A 16,826-nucleotide genomic window follows, 5' to 3' on the forward strand; every position below is an offset into this window, starting at 1 on the left:
GACAACACACTTCAAAAGCAGGAAATTTATCCAACTATACCAAGGAAACCAGCCAGCTGGATGCATCTTCAGTTGAATGTAAAGATATATATATATTATCTGATAAAAAAACAACATTATACAAAGTGACAGACCTTGTCTAAGCTTGGGGCAGTGGGTACTGTAATGGAATGGAATTAATCAGCTGACAGGCATCTAGGTGTGTCAGCACTCTATAAAGGTTTTTGAGATTTGGGCTCATATAGAAGTACTATATGCCTGGAGGCATTTACCTTTTTCTCCATTTTCAAAATATTTCAAACCCAAATATGTATTTTAGATTTTATCTTCCTGTACATATTCCAGTTTAAGAAATTCATCTTGTAAGATTTATTTAGAATTGGTAATAACAGAAAGGCTTGGCTGGCTAAGGAAGTCACCCTGTCTGGTTCTTAAGGAGACCCGTTTTACAACCAATGTTCCTCGGTTTTTTAAAACCTATACTCTCCCAGCTGAGAAGATGTTTAAGCCTTACTTTCTATAGTTTGTAGTTCAGAAGCAATAGGGTTTTTTTCAAATGTGATATTATATTAATGAATATATTCTACTCCAACTACCCTCTTATTTGTTTGGGGCCTCCCTCCCATCAGGAATCAGTGATTTACACAATTGTTCTAATTTTGCAATAAGAGCAGCATACAATCCATTGTTTGCAACAAACACTCCAAGGTCTCTGGAAACACAAGCCATCATTGTGTTTGTGTTACCCTTGTATTCAGTAACCTGAGAAATGAACAATCAGTTCTGGGTGAGGGGGCCTTAGGGGGAAGGAGATGGGGTACGTTTCCTGCTTGATTGTTTCAGTGCACACCAGGCCCAGTGCTGCAGGAAAAAACAGGCTGCTCTTCATGTGACTAGCTGCTGATAGGCCTACGCTCTCCTGAATGTAATTACAGAGTGGATTACAGGATATTAGAAACTCACAGGATAGGGGGAAGGGAGTGGCTTACCTGCTTTCTCCATCACAGTATTGCTGAACAGAATGACAAGAGTGCTAAGTCTGCAGCAGAGCTAACAAACACTGAATATCTCGGGGATAACAAACTGAGACAGGCCAGAAACAATTATTTATTGAATACACTTATATATCTTGTACAGTGTGGGGTGGTTTTTCCATTTATTAACGCAAACATCCGCTGAGATAGTTATTCATATCCGTATGTTACAGATAAGGAGACAGACACTCATGTGAAGGGGAGAAGGGGAGGAGTGTTCAGAAAGTGCATTTGATGGGGGGGCGGGTTCACGTCCCTGGAGACTAGCTTTTGGGAATCCAGGTTGGAATTGCCGCTGAAGACTTGCCCTGCCTCCAGTCTCGGAAACGGAGGTAGGATTTTGGAGAGCCTCTTTAGGGGGAAATGGTTAAAAGTAGGAAGGTGCAGGGACTTGGGGGTGAATTTGCTATCCACTCAACAGCCCCCTTCGAGGGAAGGCATCAAGGAGTATGACCACAGCCATGCTCTGGGGAGTCCGCACCTTCTCGTAGGGACAGGGTGGAGGTCTTGCGCGACGGACTAGGAGGGCGGCCCGGAACTGATAGCTGTGTGCGGGAAGTCAGTGCTTTGTTTTCTCTCCCACCACTGGAGAACAAACGCTGCTAAGGACAGGCGTTGGCAAAGAGCTCTCTTTCCAAACAGGATTCAGGAGCTTTGAAGGAACCTCCTAAGCTAGGCCTGGACCCCACTGGTCTCGCAAGGAAGATCTGGCGAGCTCGCATAGCGCCCGCCAGGTCTCGGACCTTCTCGGGAAGCAGGAGGGCGCCAGCGCTCGCCCTGCGTCTCCCCAGCCTAGGCTGCATCTTCTTTGTAACTCGAGCGGACCCTAGCGGGCCGGTTGCTATGGTAACGCTGCTCGCTCAGCTCCCCGAGGCTCGGAGGGGGGAGGCGGGCCTTGGCTGACGTCACCCAGACTCGGTTTCGGGGTGCTGCCCCATCCCCAACCCACTGTTTGCCAGAAAGGAAGCCGTATGGTAGAGGTTTTGTAAGTGAAGGGTCCAGGGGGCCGCATTAGTACAGAAGGAAGCGGTCAGGATCTCCCCCAGCGAACCTCCTCCCAAGTCAGCTCCCGTCGATATTAATGGCCCTTCAAAGAAGGTAGACTAGGAGATTGTAATTTGGAGGATTTGGTCAGACGGGCCACGCCCTTTCCTCGGCCTTTGGTCTAGCTAGGCCACGCCCACCACGGGGGGCTAGTTCTAGACCACGCCGCCTCTGAGCGCACAGAAGTAGAACCGAAATGGAGGAGCAGTGATCCTGGTGAATTGAACCAGCGAAACTAACTCAGCGAAGGCCGTAGGGGGCCGTATTTCACTTGCGTCGCCTGAGGTCGCCCCGCCCCGCCGTTTTCGCGGCGCCCTCTTGGTTTTGTGCCTGCGCGCCGCTCCCGCGAGCTCACAGGTTGGGCGAACACGCACGGAGTCGCCGGGGCGCGCAGAAGGGGAGGGGCAGGCAGCGTCAGGCGCGCGCCCGCCTGGAGTGACGCGAAGGGAGCAGGCGAGTCGGGAGGATCGGGTGGGTAGAGCGGTGCGGCCAGGTTGTTTGGAGGGCTGTGCGTAAGGTCGCTCTGGGCATGAGGGCGCTCATCTCACTGGGCCGCTCGGTTCTAGGAGCCGATCCGGGGCAGCGGGCGGAGAACACCGGGTCACGCCGCTCCCGGGTAGTCTGTTCGCCAGCCCGTCTGCCCGCGCTTCGCGGGCCCTGCCGGTCAGGGTAAGCGGGCTCCCGCTTATCAGAGAGGAGCGTGAGATGAGAGAGTGTGGGAGGCCATCGGGGGCCTGCGGGAGGAAGGGGAGTGGGAGCGTGCGAGAGGGACAGGGTGTGTGAAAAGAGAAAGAGGTCCATCGGATAGTAGTCATAATAACCACCACTACCACACGATATTAATGTCCTAGTGATATGTGCCAGCACCTTATATGCTTCATTCTGTTACCCCCTACAGCAGTCCTCCGAGGTGTGCACCACCAGTAGACGACCCATTTTACAAGAAGGGAAAACTGAGGCATGAGAGAGGTTAAGTAACTTACGCAAAGCCACACAGCTCGTCCGTGCCCTGGCTTCGAATTTAGGTCTCTCTGGCCCTAAGACATGCAATTTAAAAATCTTCGTTTTACCAAAAAAAAAAAAAAAAAGAGAAAAAAGGGAGTTAGGAGGAGGAGAGGGATGAGGGTGGTTTGAAGAGGGAGAATGATCCTGAACAGGAAGAGAAGGATGACGAGAGACGGTGTGAGTCAGAGGACCTGACTTTGGAACCTTGCGGGCTTCCCCCTTGTTGGTTCTTGCGTCCCCGCAACTTTTCCTTGCTATTCGGTGGCTTTATGAACCCGAGCTCTTGGCTCTGGAGGAGCCAGCTCACAGGCCTGGGCCACGTGGGTGGTTTGAAGAACTGGTTGAACTGCGGTTCGGTCGAGGGTGGTGTCTTGGGATACTGTGTTTGGCGGGGACGGAAGACTGCGGCCCCCGCGGCCGTGGATGGAAAGAACCCTCTTCCAAGCGGCTGCCATTTCTTCTGAAGTGCTGCTACTTCCTTTTCCATCTTACCCATGCGCGGCAAAGTCTTTGTCCGGTCGTCTAGAATGGGGAAGTGATGTTTATTGTTTCCTTGCACTCTTAGCCTTAAACAAAACAAAATCAGAAAAACCAAAACATGCTTTTCTCCAGCAAGGTCTGGCACTCTGGATTGCTTGCAGAGAAAGCTTTCGGTTGCCTTTATCATTTACTTGCTCTTCAGAGCTTTCCTGGGTTAGTAAGGAGTTTTGTTTTGGAGAAGTTTACACTGTAGATCATTGGGGGGCGAAATGCACAGTTTGTTCTACAGATGAGCGCAGGGCAGAGACCTCAGTAACTCCTGGGTGACCTTCTTATACAGTCTAGTACTGGGAAACGGCAGGTATCAGGGCTTGTATTTTGCTTTCATGTAGAGTAGCTCATGTGGCAGTCAAGTTTTAAAGTCTGCCTGCAAGGCAAGCAATGCATGCAACCAAAATTATCCTTAAAAATTCCTTAGGAAGGTGCGGGGTTGGAGGTGGCCATAGTGTTTCTCAGTAAATCCAGCACAGTCGTTTTTCCTTCAGTTTTGAAACTTGTTACTGTTTCTTTGGTTGTAACCCAGGTAGAGTAGTTAGGTTTACCTTTAGGGGCCGTGTTGCACAAATAAACATAAGTGAATGGCATAGAGTCATTCTGCACTGTGCAGTGCTGGCTCTGAGAGGCTTAGAAGGAGGAAGACTAATAATTAAGGGGAATGGTATGTTTGTGATCCTCATTTTAGGCTCATACTGGAGCATGTGCTCACTGAGTGGAAAGTGGCAGGCAGAATTGCTAGTATTATTTTATTATTATTATTATTTCTTTTCTGGCTAGCATATCCAGTAATTTATGCTAAGTTAAATGTGTGCAGTGTGATTCCTTTTCAGTGTTTGTGTGGCAATACATTTGGGGCTTGCAAGTTTTCCTAGGTAAGGGTTTGATGGAAGAATGTCTTAAATGTTTTGCCACTGGTCTGGTTTTGACTTCCTTGTTTGTCAGATATGTATAACAATGGTTAGCTTTTAAAAATAATCCAAAAAAATTTTTAAATTAAAGTATAGTTGATGTATAGTGTTATATAAGTTACAGATGTACAACATAGTGATTCACAATTTTTAAAAGTTATACTCCATTTACAGTTACTATAAAATATTGGCTATATTCCCTGTGTTGCACAATATATCCTTGTAGCTTATTTTTTACATAATAGTTTGTACCTCTTAATCCTCAACCCCTATATTGTAAAAAGAATTTTCTTGGAAATGGAAGCCATGGACACTACCTTTTAAAATTAATGTCTCTGCATTTCAGTTTTCTTATCTGTAAAATGTAGAGAAAGATAGTACTGTACAAAATTATTGTTGAGTTTTCTTCACTGTTATTTTGAAGCAAACCCCACATTTCATATCGTATCACTTATAACTATTTTTCATTATCTCTAAAAGGTAAGAACTCTTTTTTTAAAAAAACCATAACCACAGTATAACACCAGAAAGAAAAAAAAGCAAAATAAACAAAACCCTGAAACAAAAAACGCAAATCAGGCATTGTTCAGACTTCTACTTGTCTCAAAAATGTTATAGTTCTTTTTGGTTTTTTTTTTCCTATCACTTGTTTAAAGCAGGGGTTAATTTAGGTCTGTATGTTTTGATTGACTGATAGGTCTCCTGAGAGTCTTTTACTTTTATTTCTTGTAATTTATTTGTTGAAGAAGCTGGGTTCTCTAGTTACCTATAGAAGTTTCTGGATTTTGCTGATTGCATTTCTCTGGTGTCACTTAATATGTTTCTCTGTCTGTATTTTCTGTACATTGGTAGTTAAATCTAGAGGCTTGGTCAGATTCAAGTTAGATTTTTTTTGGTCAAGACTGTTTCATAGTGGTGATGTGTTGTTTTGAGGCACATAATACCTGGTGGTCTCTTTTTGTGATGATTACAGCCCTAGTGATTATTTTAACAACTTTATTGAGATATAGTTTACATACTATAAAACTCACCCATTTTCATGTAAAACTCAGTGATTTTTAGTAAATATACTGAGTTGTGCAATAATCATTTTAATGGAGTTTGGGGACATTTATGTCACCTCAGTAAGATACCTCATTCCCATTTATATAACTGTCAGTCCCATCCCACCATGTAGTCTTTTCTGCCTTTATAGAGTTGCCTTTTCTGGAAATTCCGTATAAATCCCATTATGATTATTGCCCAGATCTCTAAATTCATTAGGGGTTACAAAACGGTGATAGTCTGTCATTCCCTATTTATTTTTATTTATACAACTTTTATAAAGAGAAACTTTCCTTCAACTATTTGGTTACTTGGGGTTACAGTTTATATAGGAAAGACAAGATACGTATTTTTAAAAATAAGTCCATTCATTAGCATTCTCCAGTGGTGGCCAATGAAACTTATTTTCTTAGTTCATTATGAACTCCTGGATTTAAATCTCTATCTGAAGAGTCGTGATGCATCGTAGTAATTATCCATAATGATGTTCATATCATATTTTATTTGATGAGAGGGAGCCTCTTCATATTGTTTCCTGAGTTCTTTTGATAAAACCTTAAGAGCTTCTTAGCTGGGGAGCCTTGTTCTAAGGGTTTAATGTAAATATCTAATTGCCCTCTTTTTAAGTCTGCTCTTTGCTGCTTGGAGGCCAAAGACATTTTTTGCTTGAGTCCCTTTAGTTGCTTTTGCTTTTATGGAAATGTTTCAATCAGTGATACCCACTTCCCCTAAAGTAGTTTATGGTTGTGTTTAAAGTGACACCAAAAAGGGAGTGCTTTGTTTCAGTTAGGGAAATAAGGAAGCGAAGTGGTACTGATTTAACATTAATGGGCATAGAAATGGTTTTATGCCCTTTTGCAGGGGAAAACCTTAAGCATGGTTTAGAATCTAAAGTTCTGAGCCCCAACATTTTCTTTTTTGTCTTTTTGGCCTTGCTGCGTGGCTTGTGGGATCTTAGTTCCTCGACCAGGGATTGAACCTGTGGCCCCTCGCAGTGAGAGCGCTGAGTTCTAACCACTGGGCCGCCAGGGAATTCCCCCAACATTTTCTTGATTATGGTCAGAGAGTGGAATTTACTCCACGCTCAGTCTGAACTTCTGCCATTTTCTGATGTCCTTGATTTCTTCATCTGCATGCCTTTAATTCATGCCCATTGTGCACAGAACAAAAATGAGAAGAAATGGATTCTGCCTTTAAGAAGTGTTCACCCGTATTTGTTAGGAAGCTACCACAGTCTACTTAAGCTTCAGAGTAATTACAGTAAGTCTACTATAATTTCAGAGAAGCATCTGTCAAAGTGTAGAGTAACTTAAATAAATGGAATCTTCAAGGGTTGGTGACAAACCAATAGATTGTTTTCTCAGAAGTGTCTCAGAGAAATGACGACACTTGAGAATGCCAATTTTGCTTTGATCCAGATTCTTATTGTTGTATCTGCCTATCTTGAAAGTAGAAAGCAAAGGTTCGTTTCACTCTTTCTAGGAATCGTCCCTTAAATATACGCGCTGGAGCCCACTCTTACATTGTGTTGAGGATCTGTGCGTGGGCTTGCGTTTTAAGTAAATCCCCTTATGATAAGCTCCTTTTCGTCTTTTTATAACTAAGCATATCATTGCTATAATAACAGCATTACTCTGAGGCTGAACCATGTTGAGTTTTATCGTGTAGAATACTGTTGCCTCCCCAGTTTCCTCCCAGAATATACACTATAAATCATTCTGCTTCTGGTTGAATTATTTATACCTGCTGTCTTCTCTATTTTTATTGTTGAATTAATACTTAGTTTCTTTATAATATTGTATGTTGAAAAGTAGACATTAATAAATTCTGATTTTCATTGTGGTTGTTCAACTTGGGATTGGTTTTTACAACTTAAATCTCTCACTTCATGATCTGTTTGCCTCTAGTTGTATTTGACTTTTGGATTGTCGGGAAAAAGAATTTCCTTTTTTGGGGGAGTTGGAGGGGCAAGTCCCACATCCATATTCATCATACGGTGTTAGGACTTCAGTGTGAGAGTTCAGGTCCACATTCTTTAAGGCTTTCGGAGATCCCAGTACATTTAAACTGGCTAAACTGATTCCTTTAGAAATGTTTCCATGATTTGGTCCCTGTGCAAAGTGATGTGAAAGTCATGGTAAGGGCATATTTGTATTAACAGGGGACTGTTTTAGTCTTTAGGTAGTCTGGAGAGGACTCAAAAACTGGTTCAGGGCAATGGTTTCATTTCTGTGCTAAAGGGCAGCTTGGGCAAAAGTTTCTTCATGTTTCTTAAGTAAGTTTATTTTCTTCAGGTTAAAGAATTGAGGGAGGGAGAGTGAGTGTGTGTGTGTGTGTGTGTGTGTGTGTGTTTGTGGGTGTGTCTGTTTTGACAAAGGCAGGTTCCCTCATCATATAAAATGGAGAATAAATATAATAGTCCTAATGTTTTAGCTTAAGCTGATGAAGTGATGGTAAAATACTGTTTTGATGTCTTTGTTAATGTCTTAATGCCAGTATGTAAATTAATGTGATTTCAAAATATGTTTTTGAATGTAGATCAGATCAACCATTGACTTGCCCTCTAACATAGTCAGCTGAAAGCGACTTCACGTTTCTTCAGGATGCCTGCGGCACTTGTGGAGAACAGCCAGGTCATCTGTGAAGTCTGGGCCAGCAATCTAGAAGAAGAGATGAGGAAGATCCGAGAAATCGTGCTCAGTTACAGTTATATTGCCATGGTAAAGAGCTCTACTCTGTTTGACTCACCTTCTGGTATGGACTTAGGGAATATTCAGTGTGAGATTTTTGAAAGAAATGATTACACTAAAGCCATGGTAAATTAAACATGATGGAAGGTTATGTTGCTTTTATGAAACATCAAGGTAGCCTGTGTGTCTGAAAAGGATGTAACCTCTGGTATCTAGTGTTTATGATGTTACTTTTGTTTGCAAGTCTTTAAACAGACGTTGTCTCGGTCCACAGGGCACATCTATTCCACAGGTATGGTGAATTTGACTGGCAGTGTTAAAGCAGTTTTTAAAAAGTAGTTGCCAACATTTAAAAATCAAGAGACCTTACTTAAATTCCAGATTTCTGGTATCTCTGGAAGAAATGGACAGATCTGGCATTATAGGGTCTACATTCCTGCCTGACACCGAGTGGCTGGAGGGAGGCAGGTATCATAGTGATATCAAGAGCCTCTTTTAGGGGAGGCATGTACCCTTTAGTTTGCTCCAGTCCCCATTACCCATAACCATTTTAACACCCTGCACACTTTACTCTGTTACGTTAGCTGCCTGGAGTTTGCAACTCCTGCTGTGGAGGGTGTAGAATTATGTCTTCAGCCTGGTATTCAGAACTCTCTCTGATCTTGTTCCAGGCTTTTTACTTTAAGCCAAATGTGGCTATTTATTACTTTTGTTGAATGGCTGTTTCACTTTCCTATATTTGCATTTTTATTTATATAGTGTTTCGTTCTCAACCTAGACCGTTCCTAATTAACTGTATATGAACCTAGAATGTTCTTTTTTTTTTTGGCGGGGTGGTGGGCGTGCTGCGTGGCTCGTGGGATCTTAGTTCCCCGACCAGGGATCGAACCACTGGACCGCCAGGGAATTCCCAAACCTAGAATGTTCTTAATAGACCTAGGGTTAGTCAACTACTTCTGTTCACATCCTGCTTAGGATCTCCAAGTTGTTGTGTAAAGCTTCGTGTTTCTAGTGCTCCTTCTGTATAGATCAATGAAATCAGTATTGTAAGGTGAATTTTTGTGCCTGAGCTTGGGGCTTGTCACATAACTTTTATAAATTGAGGTAAAACTTTTATTTATGAATGGTCAAGTCAGCATAAGTTTTGTGAAACCTTACGATGAGAGACTTTTTCCTTTTCTAGGACACAGAATTTCCAGGTGTTGTGGTGCGACCCATTGGTGAATTTCGTAGTTCCATAGATTACCAGTATCAGCTTTTACGGTGCAATGTTGACCTTTTAAAAATTATCCAGCTGGGCCTTACATTCACGAATGAGAAGGGAGAATATCCTTCTGGAATCAACACTTGGCAGTTCAACTTCAAATTCAACCTTACGTAAGTGTCTGAGACACTTCTCAATGTTATTCTTAGATGTGCTACATTTGTGCAGACTGATTTCTAACTGATTTTATTAATTTAAAGTTTTGTTTCCACCAAACCCAAGTAGGGGTTGGAGAGAGTAGTCAAGCAGAAGATGGAGTAAGGAATCTCAAAAAGTAAAGTCCCTCTTAAAGAACTCTTACAAGTCGACAATAAAAAGACAGCCTAATTAAAAATGGGCACAAGGACTTCCCTGGTGGCACAGTGGTTAAGAATCTGCCTGCCAATGCAGGGGACATGGGCTTGAGCCCTGGTCTGGGAAGATTCCCCGTGCCGCGGAGCAACTAAGCCCGTGCGCCACAACTACTGAGCCTGTGCTCTAGAGCCTGCGAGCCACAGCTACTGAGCCCGCGAGCCACAACTACTGAAGCTTGCCTGCCTAGAGCCTGTGCTCCGCAACGAGAAGCCACTGCAATGAGAAGCCCGCACACTGCTACGAAGAGTAGCCCCCGCTCGCCGCAACCGGAGAAAAGCCCGTGTGCAGCAACGAAGACCCAACACAGCCGTAAATAAATAAATAAATAAATAAATAAATTTAAAAAATGGGCACAAGATCTGAATAGACATTTCTCCAAAGAAGATTTAGAAATGGCTAATAAGCTTATGAAAAGATGGTCACCACCATTAGTCATTAGGGAAATGCAAACCAAAACCATGAGATACTACTTCATACCCACTAGGTGGCTGTGATCAAAAAGACATAATAACAAATGTTGGTGAGGGTGTGGAGAAATTAGAACTCTCATATATTGCTATTGGGAATATAAAATAATGCAGCCTCTTTGGAAAACAGGCAGCTTCTCAAAAGGTTAAAAATAGAGTTACCATATGACCCAGCAATTCCACCCAAGAGAAATGAAGACATACATCCATGTCAAACTTGTATGTGAGTGTTCATAGCAGCATTATTCATAAAGGCCCCAAATTGGAAACAGTCCAAATGTCTGTGATCTGAGGAATGGCTATATGTGGTATATCCATGCCATGGAATGTTACTGCACAGTACAGAGAGATAAAGTACTGACATATGCTATACATGGATGAGTTTTGAAAACAGTATGTTAAGGGAAAGAAGCCAGACACAAAAGATCACATTCTTAACCACTGCGCCACCAGGGAAGTCCTGCTTTTCATTAAATAATGAGAAAATGTGGATCTTTCATTATTAAGACACTTATTTTGTGGGGGAAAAATCCCGTTTTTCTTTCTGTCACAGGTAAGATTACTTTGTGTGTTTGCTAGAATACTGGAAGGAATGAATTGATTTATTCTTAAATTATGAAAGTATTTCAAGAATACTTACTCTAGGAACTTCCCTGGTGGCGCAGAGGTTAAGAATCCACCTGCCAACACAGGGGACGTGGGTTTGAGCCCTGGTCCGGGAAGATCCCACATGCCGTGGAGCAACTAAGCCCGTGCGTCACAACTACTGAGCTTGTGCTCTAGAGCCCGCAAGCCACAACTACGGAGCCCGCGTGCTGCAACTACTGAAGCCCCCGCGCCTAGAACCTGTGCTCCACAATGAGAAGCCACCGCAATAAGAAGCCCACGCACTGCAACGAAGAGTATCCCCCGCTCGCCACAACTAGAGAAAGCCCGCATGCAGCAATGGAGACCCAACACGGCCAAAAATAAATAAATAAAATATAAAAAAAAAATTAAAAAAAAAAAAAGAATACTTATTCTATAATTTATAAGGTGATGGTAATATTGTTGCCCACTACTTCTGTTACCTTACCACCAGCTAAGAAGTAAACACCTTCTCTTTTTAGAGAGGACATGTACTCCCAGGATTCCATAGATCTCCTTGCTAACTCAGGACTGCAGTTTCAGAAGCATGAAGAGGAAGGGATTGACACATTGCACTTTGCAGAGCTGCTTATGACATCAGGAGTGGTTCTCTGTGACAATGTCAAATGGCTTTCATTTCACAGGTCAGTCTAAGAGAGTGTTTTTCTCTTCCTTTGGAAGCAGGGAATTGAATTCTTATATTGTTTTTGCAGTCCTCTTGGCACTCTTTTGTTTCTCACTAGCGGTTACAAAGTTGAAATGGTAACATTTCAGTTTTTCAGAAAACACTTTGGAGCGCATACTGGTTTATTTCACACGGTACTAGGCTGTATCATGTGGCTGCAGTGGGCATATGTCAGGTGGAAAGGTGGAGGGTGGGAAGGATGGAAGCACTTGGTCATCTTTTTCTTGTCATTTAAAAGGCTGGCCTGGAGCTTCCTGGGTACTCAAAAGCCAAATTCCCCTTAGGAGAAGTTATTTTACCTTTCAGTACTTTTTCTTTTTTTTTTGGTTGCCCCGCATGGCTTGTGGGATCTCAGTCCCCGACCAGGGATTCAACCTGGGCCACAGCAGTGAAAGTGCCAAATCCTAACCACTAGCCCACCAGGGGACTCCATACCTTTCAGTACATTTGAATTTTTGATGAATAAAACCCACATTTATAAACCCTTGGGTTCTCTTATGTGTCTCTCATATTAATCTGTTATGTGGTTATTTAATGGAAAGTTCAGAGAACAGGATAAACTACTTTGGAAAACTGAAAGTTCCTAACGTGAGGTAGCATCATAAGCTCTGAGAAATGAAGCAGTTGAATGCTGGGGCCTGTTAACTCCTGCTCTTTCACCTTACTGCCTCATTCTCTCCTCGCAGTGGCTATGACTTTGGCTACATGGTAAAGTTACTTACGGATTCTCGTTTGCCAGAAGAGGAACATGAATTCTTTCACATTCTGAACCTTTTCTTCCCATCCATTTATGATGTGAAATACCTGATGAAAAGTTGCAAAAATCTTAAGGTACACAATATTTTTCTTAATAGTAGTAACGACAACAAGAAGACAAAAATGCAGACCTGTCATTTTGCTTTATTGCAGTTTGTTCAGCATGTGTCCTTGAGTACCTGCTAGGTGCCAGCGTGGTGCTAGACAGGGTGTATATAGAGTTGATTGGCACAGGGATTTGTGTGGTAACTGTCTTTAACCTGGGCACGAAGGGAGCCTTCTGCTACTGTCACCCTAAGGCAGGCGTTCTTCACTTAGGGCCCACGAACCTAGTGAAACAGTTGGAGACATGAGGTATATGTATGATTTGTTAGGAATGGGGTCTGCAGTGTACCAGACTCTCAGAGGGGTTCTTAGCTCTAGACAGTTTAAGAACTCCCTCCTCTAATAAATTGTTGATAAAAGAGGTTTGCCATCTAGAACAGGATTGGCATTTACTATTTCCCCAACCTTGTTTTACAGCAGTGAGGACTTTCAGGGGCGGAGGTCTGACAGAATTAACAATACAGAAAAGAACGAACGGAGTGAAAAGTGGAATATAACACAGTGTATCATTTGGAGGGCTAAAAAGGGGATAGTGCTGGGGAAGACCTGTTAAGTAAATGGCCTGTTCCTACTTCCTGTCACCACAAGAAGTAAACTCAAGAATAGACATAGTTGACTCCAGTAGAGAAGTCAGGTCTGTAATATTATATTTGTTTCCTTACATCTCCAGGGAGGTCTTCAGGAAGTTGCTGATCAGTTGGATTTGCAGAGAATTGGAAGGCAGCACCAGGCAGGCTCAGACTCACTGCTAACGGGAATGGCATTCTTCAGGATGAAAGAGGTAAGGCAAAGGTTTTTTGGGCTGAGGTTTGTTGAAAATTTATAGTTTCTCTTGGAAGTTGGTGATCACTTTGAAAGCAGTGTTTTTTTTTCTGGCTTGTTTGTTATGCATATGTTCAGTATATTAGATGTGATTTGGGAGGCAAAGAAGCATTCTGAAATGGAGGTCACTCAGAAGTGTACTTGGTGTTCCTAGCACCTCTCATCCTTGCAATTATTTGCTTTTCTTCTGATTTCTATAATATGAACACATTTGTGAAACCACCCACTTATTTTATGTTAAGTTCTATTAATTATCAAATGTCCCACAGCTAACATCATATTCAGTGGTGAAAAGCTGAAAGCTTTTCCTCTAAGATCAGGAACAAGACAAGGATGCCCACTCTCTCCACTTTTATTCAACATGTTATTGGAAGTCCTAGCTGGAGCAGTTAGGCAAGAAAAAGAAATACAAGGCATCCAAATCAGAAAGGAGGAAAACTGTCACTGTTTGCAGATGACATATATAGAAAACCCCAAAGACTCCACCAAAAAACTGTTAGAGCTAATAAACGAATCCAGTAAAATGGCAGGATAAAAAATTAATATAAAAAAATCTGTTGTTTCTATACACTAATAGTGAACTATCAGAAAGAGAAATTACGAAAACAATCCCATTTACAGTTGCATCAAAAAGAATAAAATAACCTTGGAATAAATTTTACCAAGGAGGTGAAAGACCAGTATACTGAAAACTCTAAGACACTGATGAAAGAAATTGAAGAAGACACAAATAAATGGAAGGATATTCCGGGCTCATGGATTGGAAGAATTAATATTGTTAAAATGTCCATACCACCCAAAGTAGTCTACAGGTTGAATGTAACCCTGATCAAAGTTCCAGTGGCATTTTCCACAGAAATAGAACAAATAACCCTAAAATTTGCATGGAACCACAAAAGACTCCAAGTAGCCGAAGCAACCTTGAGGAAGAAGAACAAAGCTGGCAGCAGCGTGCTCCCAGTTTTGCCGTCTGAGGCGCCTCTGGCAATGTCTGGAGACGTTTTCGGCTGTCGTAACCTGGGGGAGTAGGGTTGTGTGCTACTAGCCATGGATGCTGCAGAACATCCTACAGTGCTACAGTACCCTGGACAGCCTTCCTCACCCCCCAGCAGAGAGTCACCTGCCCAGTAGTGCCCGAAAGGGTGAGACACCTTGCTGTGTGTGTGCTTCCTGGCCATTTTCTCACTCGTAACAACCTACTGTTATATTACCCATTTTATGGATACAAAACCGTGGCTTAAGGAGCGTTCAAGTGATTTTTCTAAGATCACCCAGTGAGTCAGTCTGAGTCTAGAGCTCAAGCTCTTAACCATTGCACTGCCTGTTAAAGAGAAGGGAGGAGATAGAGGCAGTTGTATTAATAAACAGCAACAGCAGCACAGGGATCCTGGCAGTAAAAACTCATGGAAAGTGGAAGTCTATTCAGAAAGGGGAGCCTATGTAGAGAGAAAGGAGCATGAAAAGACTGTGTAGGAAAGGTTTGGAGCCTTTCTTTATGAAGTTAGTTTCTAGTTGGCTAGGTGTTCAAGGCTTTAAGAGAGCTGGGAGGTGCTGATGTAGTAGTGTTGCGGCTTGGCCTGATTCTTGGCATGACTCTTGGCATGATTCTCACCAGGGGCTCTCTGTCCTATTCTGCAGTTGTTTTTTGAGGACAGTATTGACGATGCCAAGTACTGTGGGCGGCTCTATGGCCTGGGCACGGGAGTGGCCCAGAAGCAGAACGAGGACGTGGACTCTGCCCAGGAGAAGATGAGCATCCTGGCGATCATCAGCAACATGCAGCAGTGATGGCGGCGAGCCTCTGCGGGTGGGCCTGGCCCCAGAGCGGTGCTTAATGTGCTGACTGTGTACACGTATCTTCCTCCCCAAGAGAAGACGCGTCTTTTGAGCAAACTGTACCTACCACCTGCGCTGACAGAAAGACTTTTGTTTTACTGAAGACAAAAGATGTCTTTATTTTAGATCCAGAAGAAGGGAGTTTGCTCTGAATTTGTAAACACGTCTTCCCTATTCCTCATCCCTAAGCCTCTCTTCTCCAGTTGCCTCCTGCCACCAGCATCCATGGCTCATTTGACACCTAAAATCCAGGACAAGTCAGAAACAAACTAGTAAAATGTATATAACTCTTACCTGTGTCATTCTTTTTCTTTTAAATTTGTTGCTAATCTCTGAGGATGAAGACTTCTTGCTGTGATTCTCAGCTGAGCTGAGGGCTTCAAGGGAAAGTGGAACCAAGTGGTGGTCTTGTGAAGTGGGTTATAGACATTGAGCCTTTCCTTTCCTTCCTTTCTTTTCGTTTATTTTGACCCTTCTCGAGAACATTTGCTTTCCTCACACTTTGTTGGTCTTTATGTATTATTCCGTGGAAATGAATTACTCAGTGCTGAAATATGAAGACCCGATAATGAAAACTTTCCTTAAAAACAAAATTCTACTGAATCTGTCTACCCTTTATTCACAAGGAACTCCAGAATAGGTATTAAATTAACCACTCTCTTTAAGTCTGTGTTCCATTGTGCCACTGAGATTTGCTGTCACATGTGTGTCATTTGAAATCATTTTAAGTTTTCATTTCATAAAATACCTTGGATTTGATCCCGAAGGAAATTACTAAGAGCAGGTTTTTGGATCATAAGTCTGTTACATTTTTAGTAATGTGATTTCAGATGGTCATCTGTATTCTGCTGCCTCTCTTCTCTGTTTTCCCTGCCTCTCCTTTGCAGCAAACTGAGGAGAAGTTAGGGAGATGGATTGTGGTGAGTACCAGAAATGTGAGTCTTTAAAAAGTTATAGTGGTAACATGTAAACAGGACAGTAAGGAATTTGGTTTATAGGGTTCTCTTGGAGTAATATCCCACAACTGGGGTAGGAAGCTCAGGACTGTGATTTTTTTTTTTTTTTTAAACTAGTCATTTAAAAAGTACACTGTATTTTTTCTGAATGACTACACTGTGGACAATTTCAAAAAACCAAAAACTCCTTTGGAATAGTAGAAATGAAAACTGGTAGCTCACTGAAGTGGTTGAATAGTCTTACATATTAAAAGCTTATGGAAAACTCAATTTAAAATGATTCAAAAATGTCAAGTATTATAAGCTGGTATTTAAGATGCTTGTAAATATTATTTATGTTTTTAATTTTGTAAAATAAAGATTTCTTTTTAACCACTGGCATGAAGGTTTGGTCTTTCAAAGCTCTGAATTGCTGGCTTTAGAAGACGGTTGTTTGCTATCAGTGACATGGAAGCATCTTGTCTGTTCTCTAACTCTTGCCTCCATTTTCTACAAGTTGGCTTGCATACAAAATGTCTCACTTTGTAGGAAGCTTTTAATGAGCAGCTGTGTAAACGGAATTGTCTCTTTACTTCATATGCCTCGCTGATTATTGGGCCTTACTAGGAAATCAGTTTTAATTCTATTTCCTGATGCTACTCCATTATATACGGTAGATCCACTTATTAATTAGTGGACTTCTTTTGGATAAA

At 42.3% G+C, this 16,826-nt stretch overlaps 1 protein-coding gene across 3 annotated transcripts; it reads left to right on the forward strand.

Moving 5' to 3' along the window:
* The first annotated feature begins 2,399 nt into the window (after positions 1-2,399).
* On the forward strand, positions 2,400-16,513 carry CNOT8 (CCR4-NOT transcription complex subunit 8). 3 transcript variants are annotated; one of them, XM_057539695.1, is made up of 7 exons: positions 2,400-2,531; positions 8,111-8,292; positions 9,446-9,639; positions 11,457-11,618; positions 12,346-12,490; positions 13,191-13,301; positions 14,981-16,513. In XM_057539695.1, exons 2-7 carry the CDS (start codon positions 8,176-8,178, stop codon positions 15,128-15,130), a joined length of 879 nt encoding a protein of 292 aa, XP_057395678.1. In that variant the 5' UTR covers positions 2,400-2,531; positions 8,111-8,175; the 3' UTR covers positions 15,131-16,513. The 3 variants fall into 3 exon arrangements, with proteins under 3 accessions (XP_057395678.1, XP_057395677.1, XP_007165569.1); XM_057539694.1 differs by having other exon boundaries at positions 2,531-2,549; XM_007165507.3 differs by lacking the exon at positions 2,400-2,531 and adding an exon at positions 2,595-2,747.
* Positions 16,514-16,826: the final 313 nt, after the last annotated feature.

Source organism: Balaenoptera acutorostrata, chromosome 2, assembly GCF_949987535.1.
Source record: "Balaenoptera acutorostrata chromosome 2, mBalAcu1.1, whole genome shotgun sequence".
Classification (NCBI taxonomy): domain Eukaryota; kingdom Metazoa; phylum Chordata; class Mammalia; order Artiodactyla; family Balaenopteridae; genus Balaenoptera; species Balaenoptera acutorostrata.

Coding starts and splice junctions, on each gene's coding strand:
- CNOT8 (XM_057539695.1), top strand. CDS start 8,176: ATGCCTGCGGCACTTGTGGAGAACAGCCAGGTCATCTGTGAAGTCTGG. Junction 8,293..9,445: donor GTTACAGTTATATTGCCATG/GTAAAGAGCTCT, acceptor TTCCTTTTCTAG/GACACAGAATTTCCAGGTGT. Junction 9,640..11,456: donor AACTTCAAATTCAACCTTAC/GTAAGTGTCTGA, acceptor TTCTCTTTTTAG/AGAGGACATGTACTCCCAGG.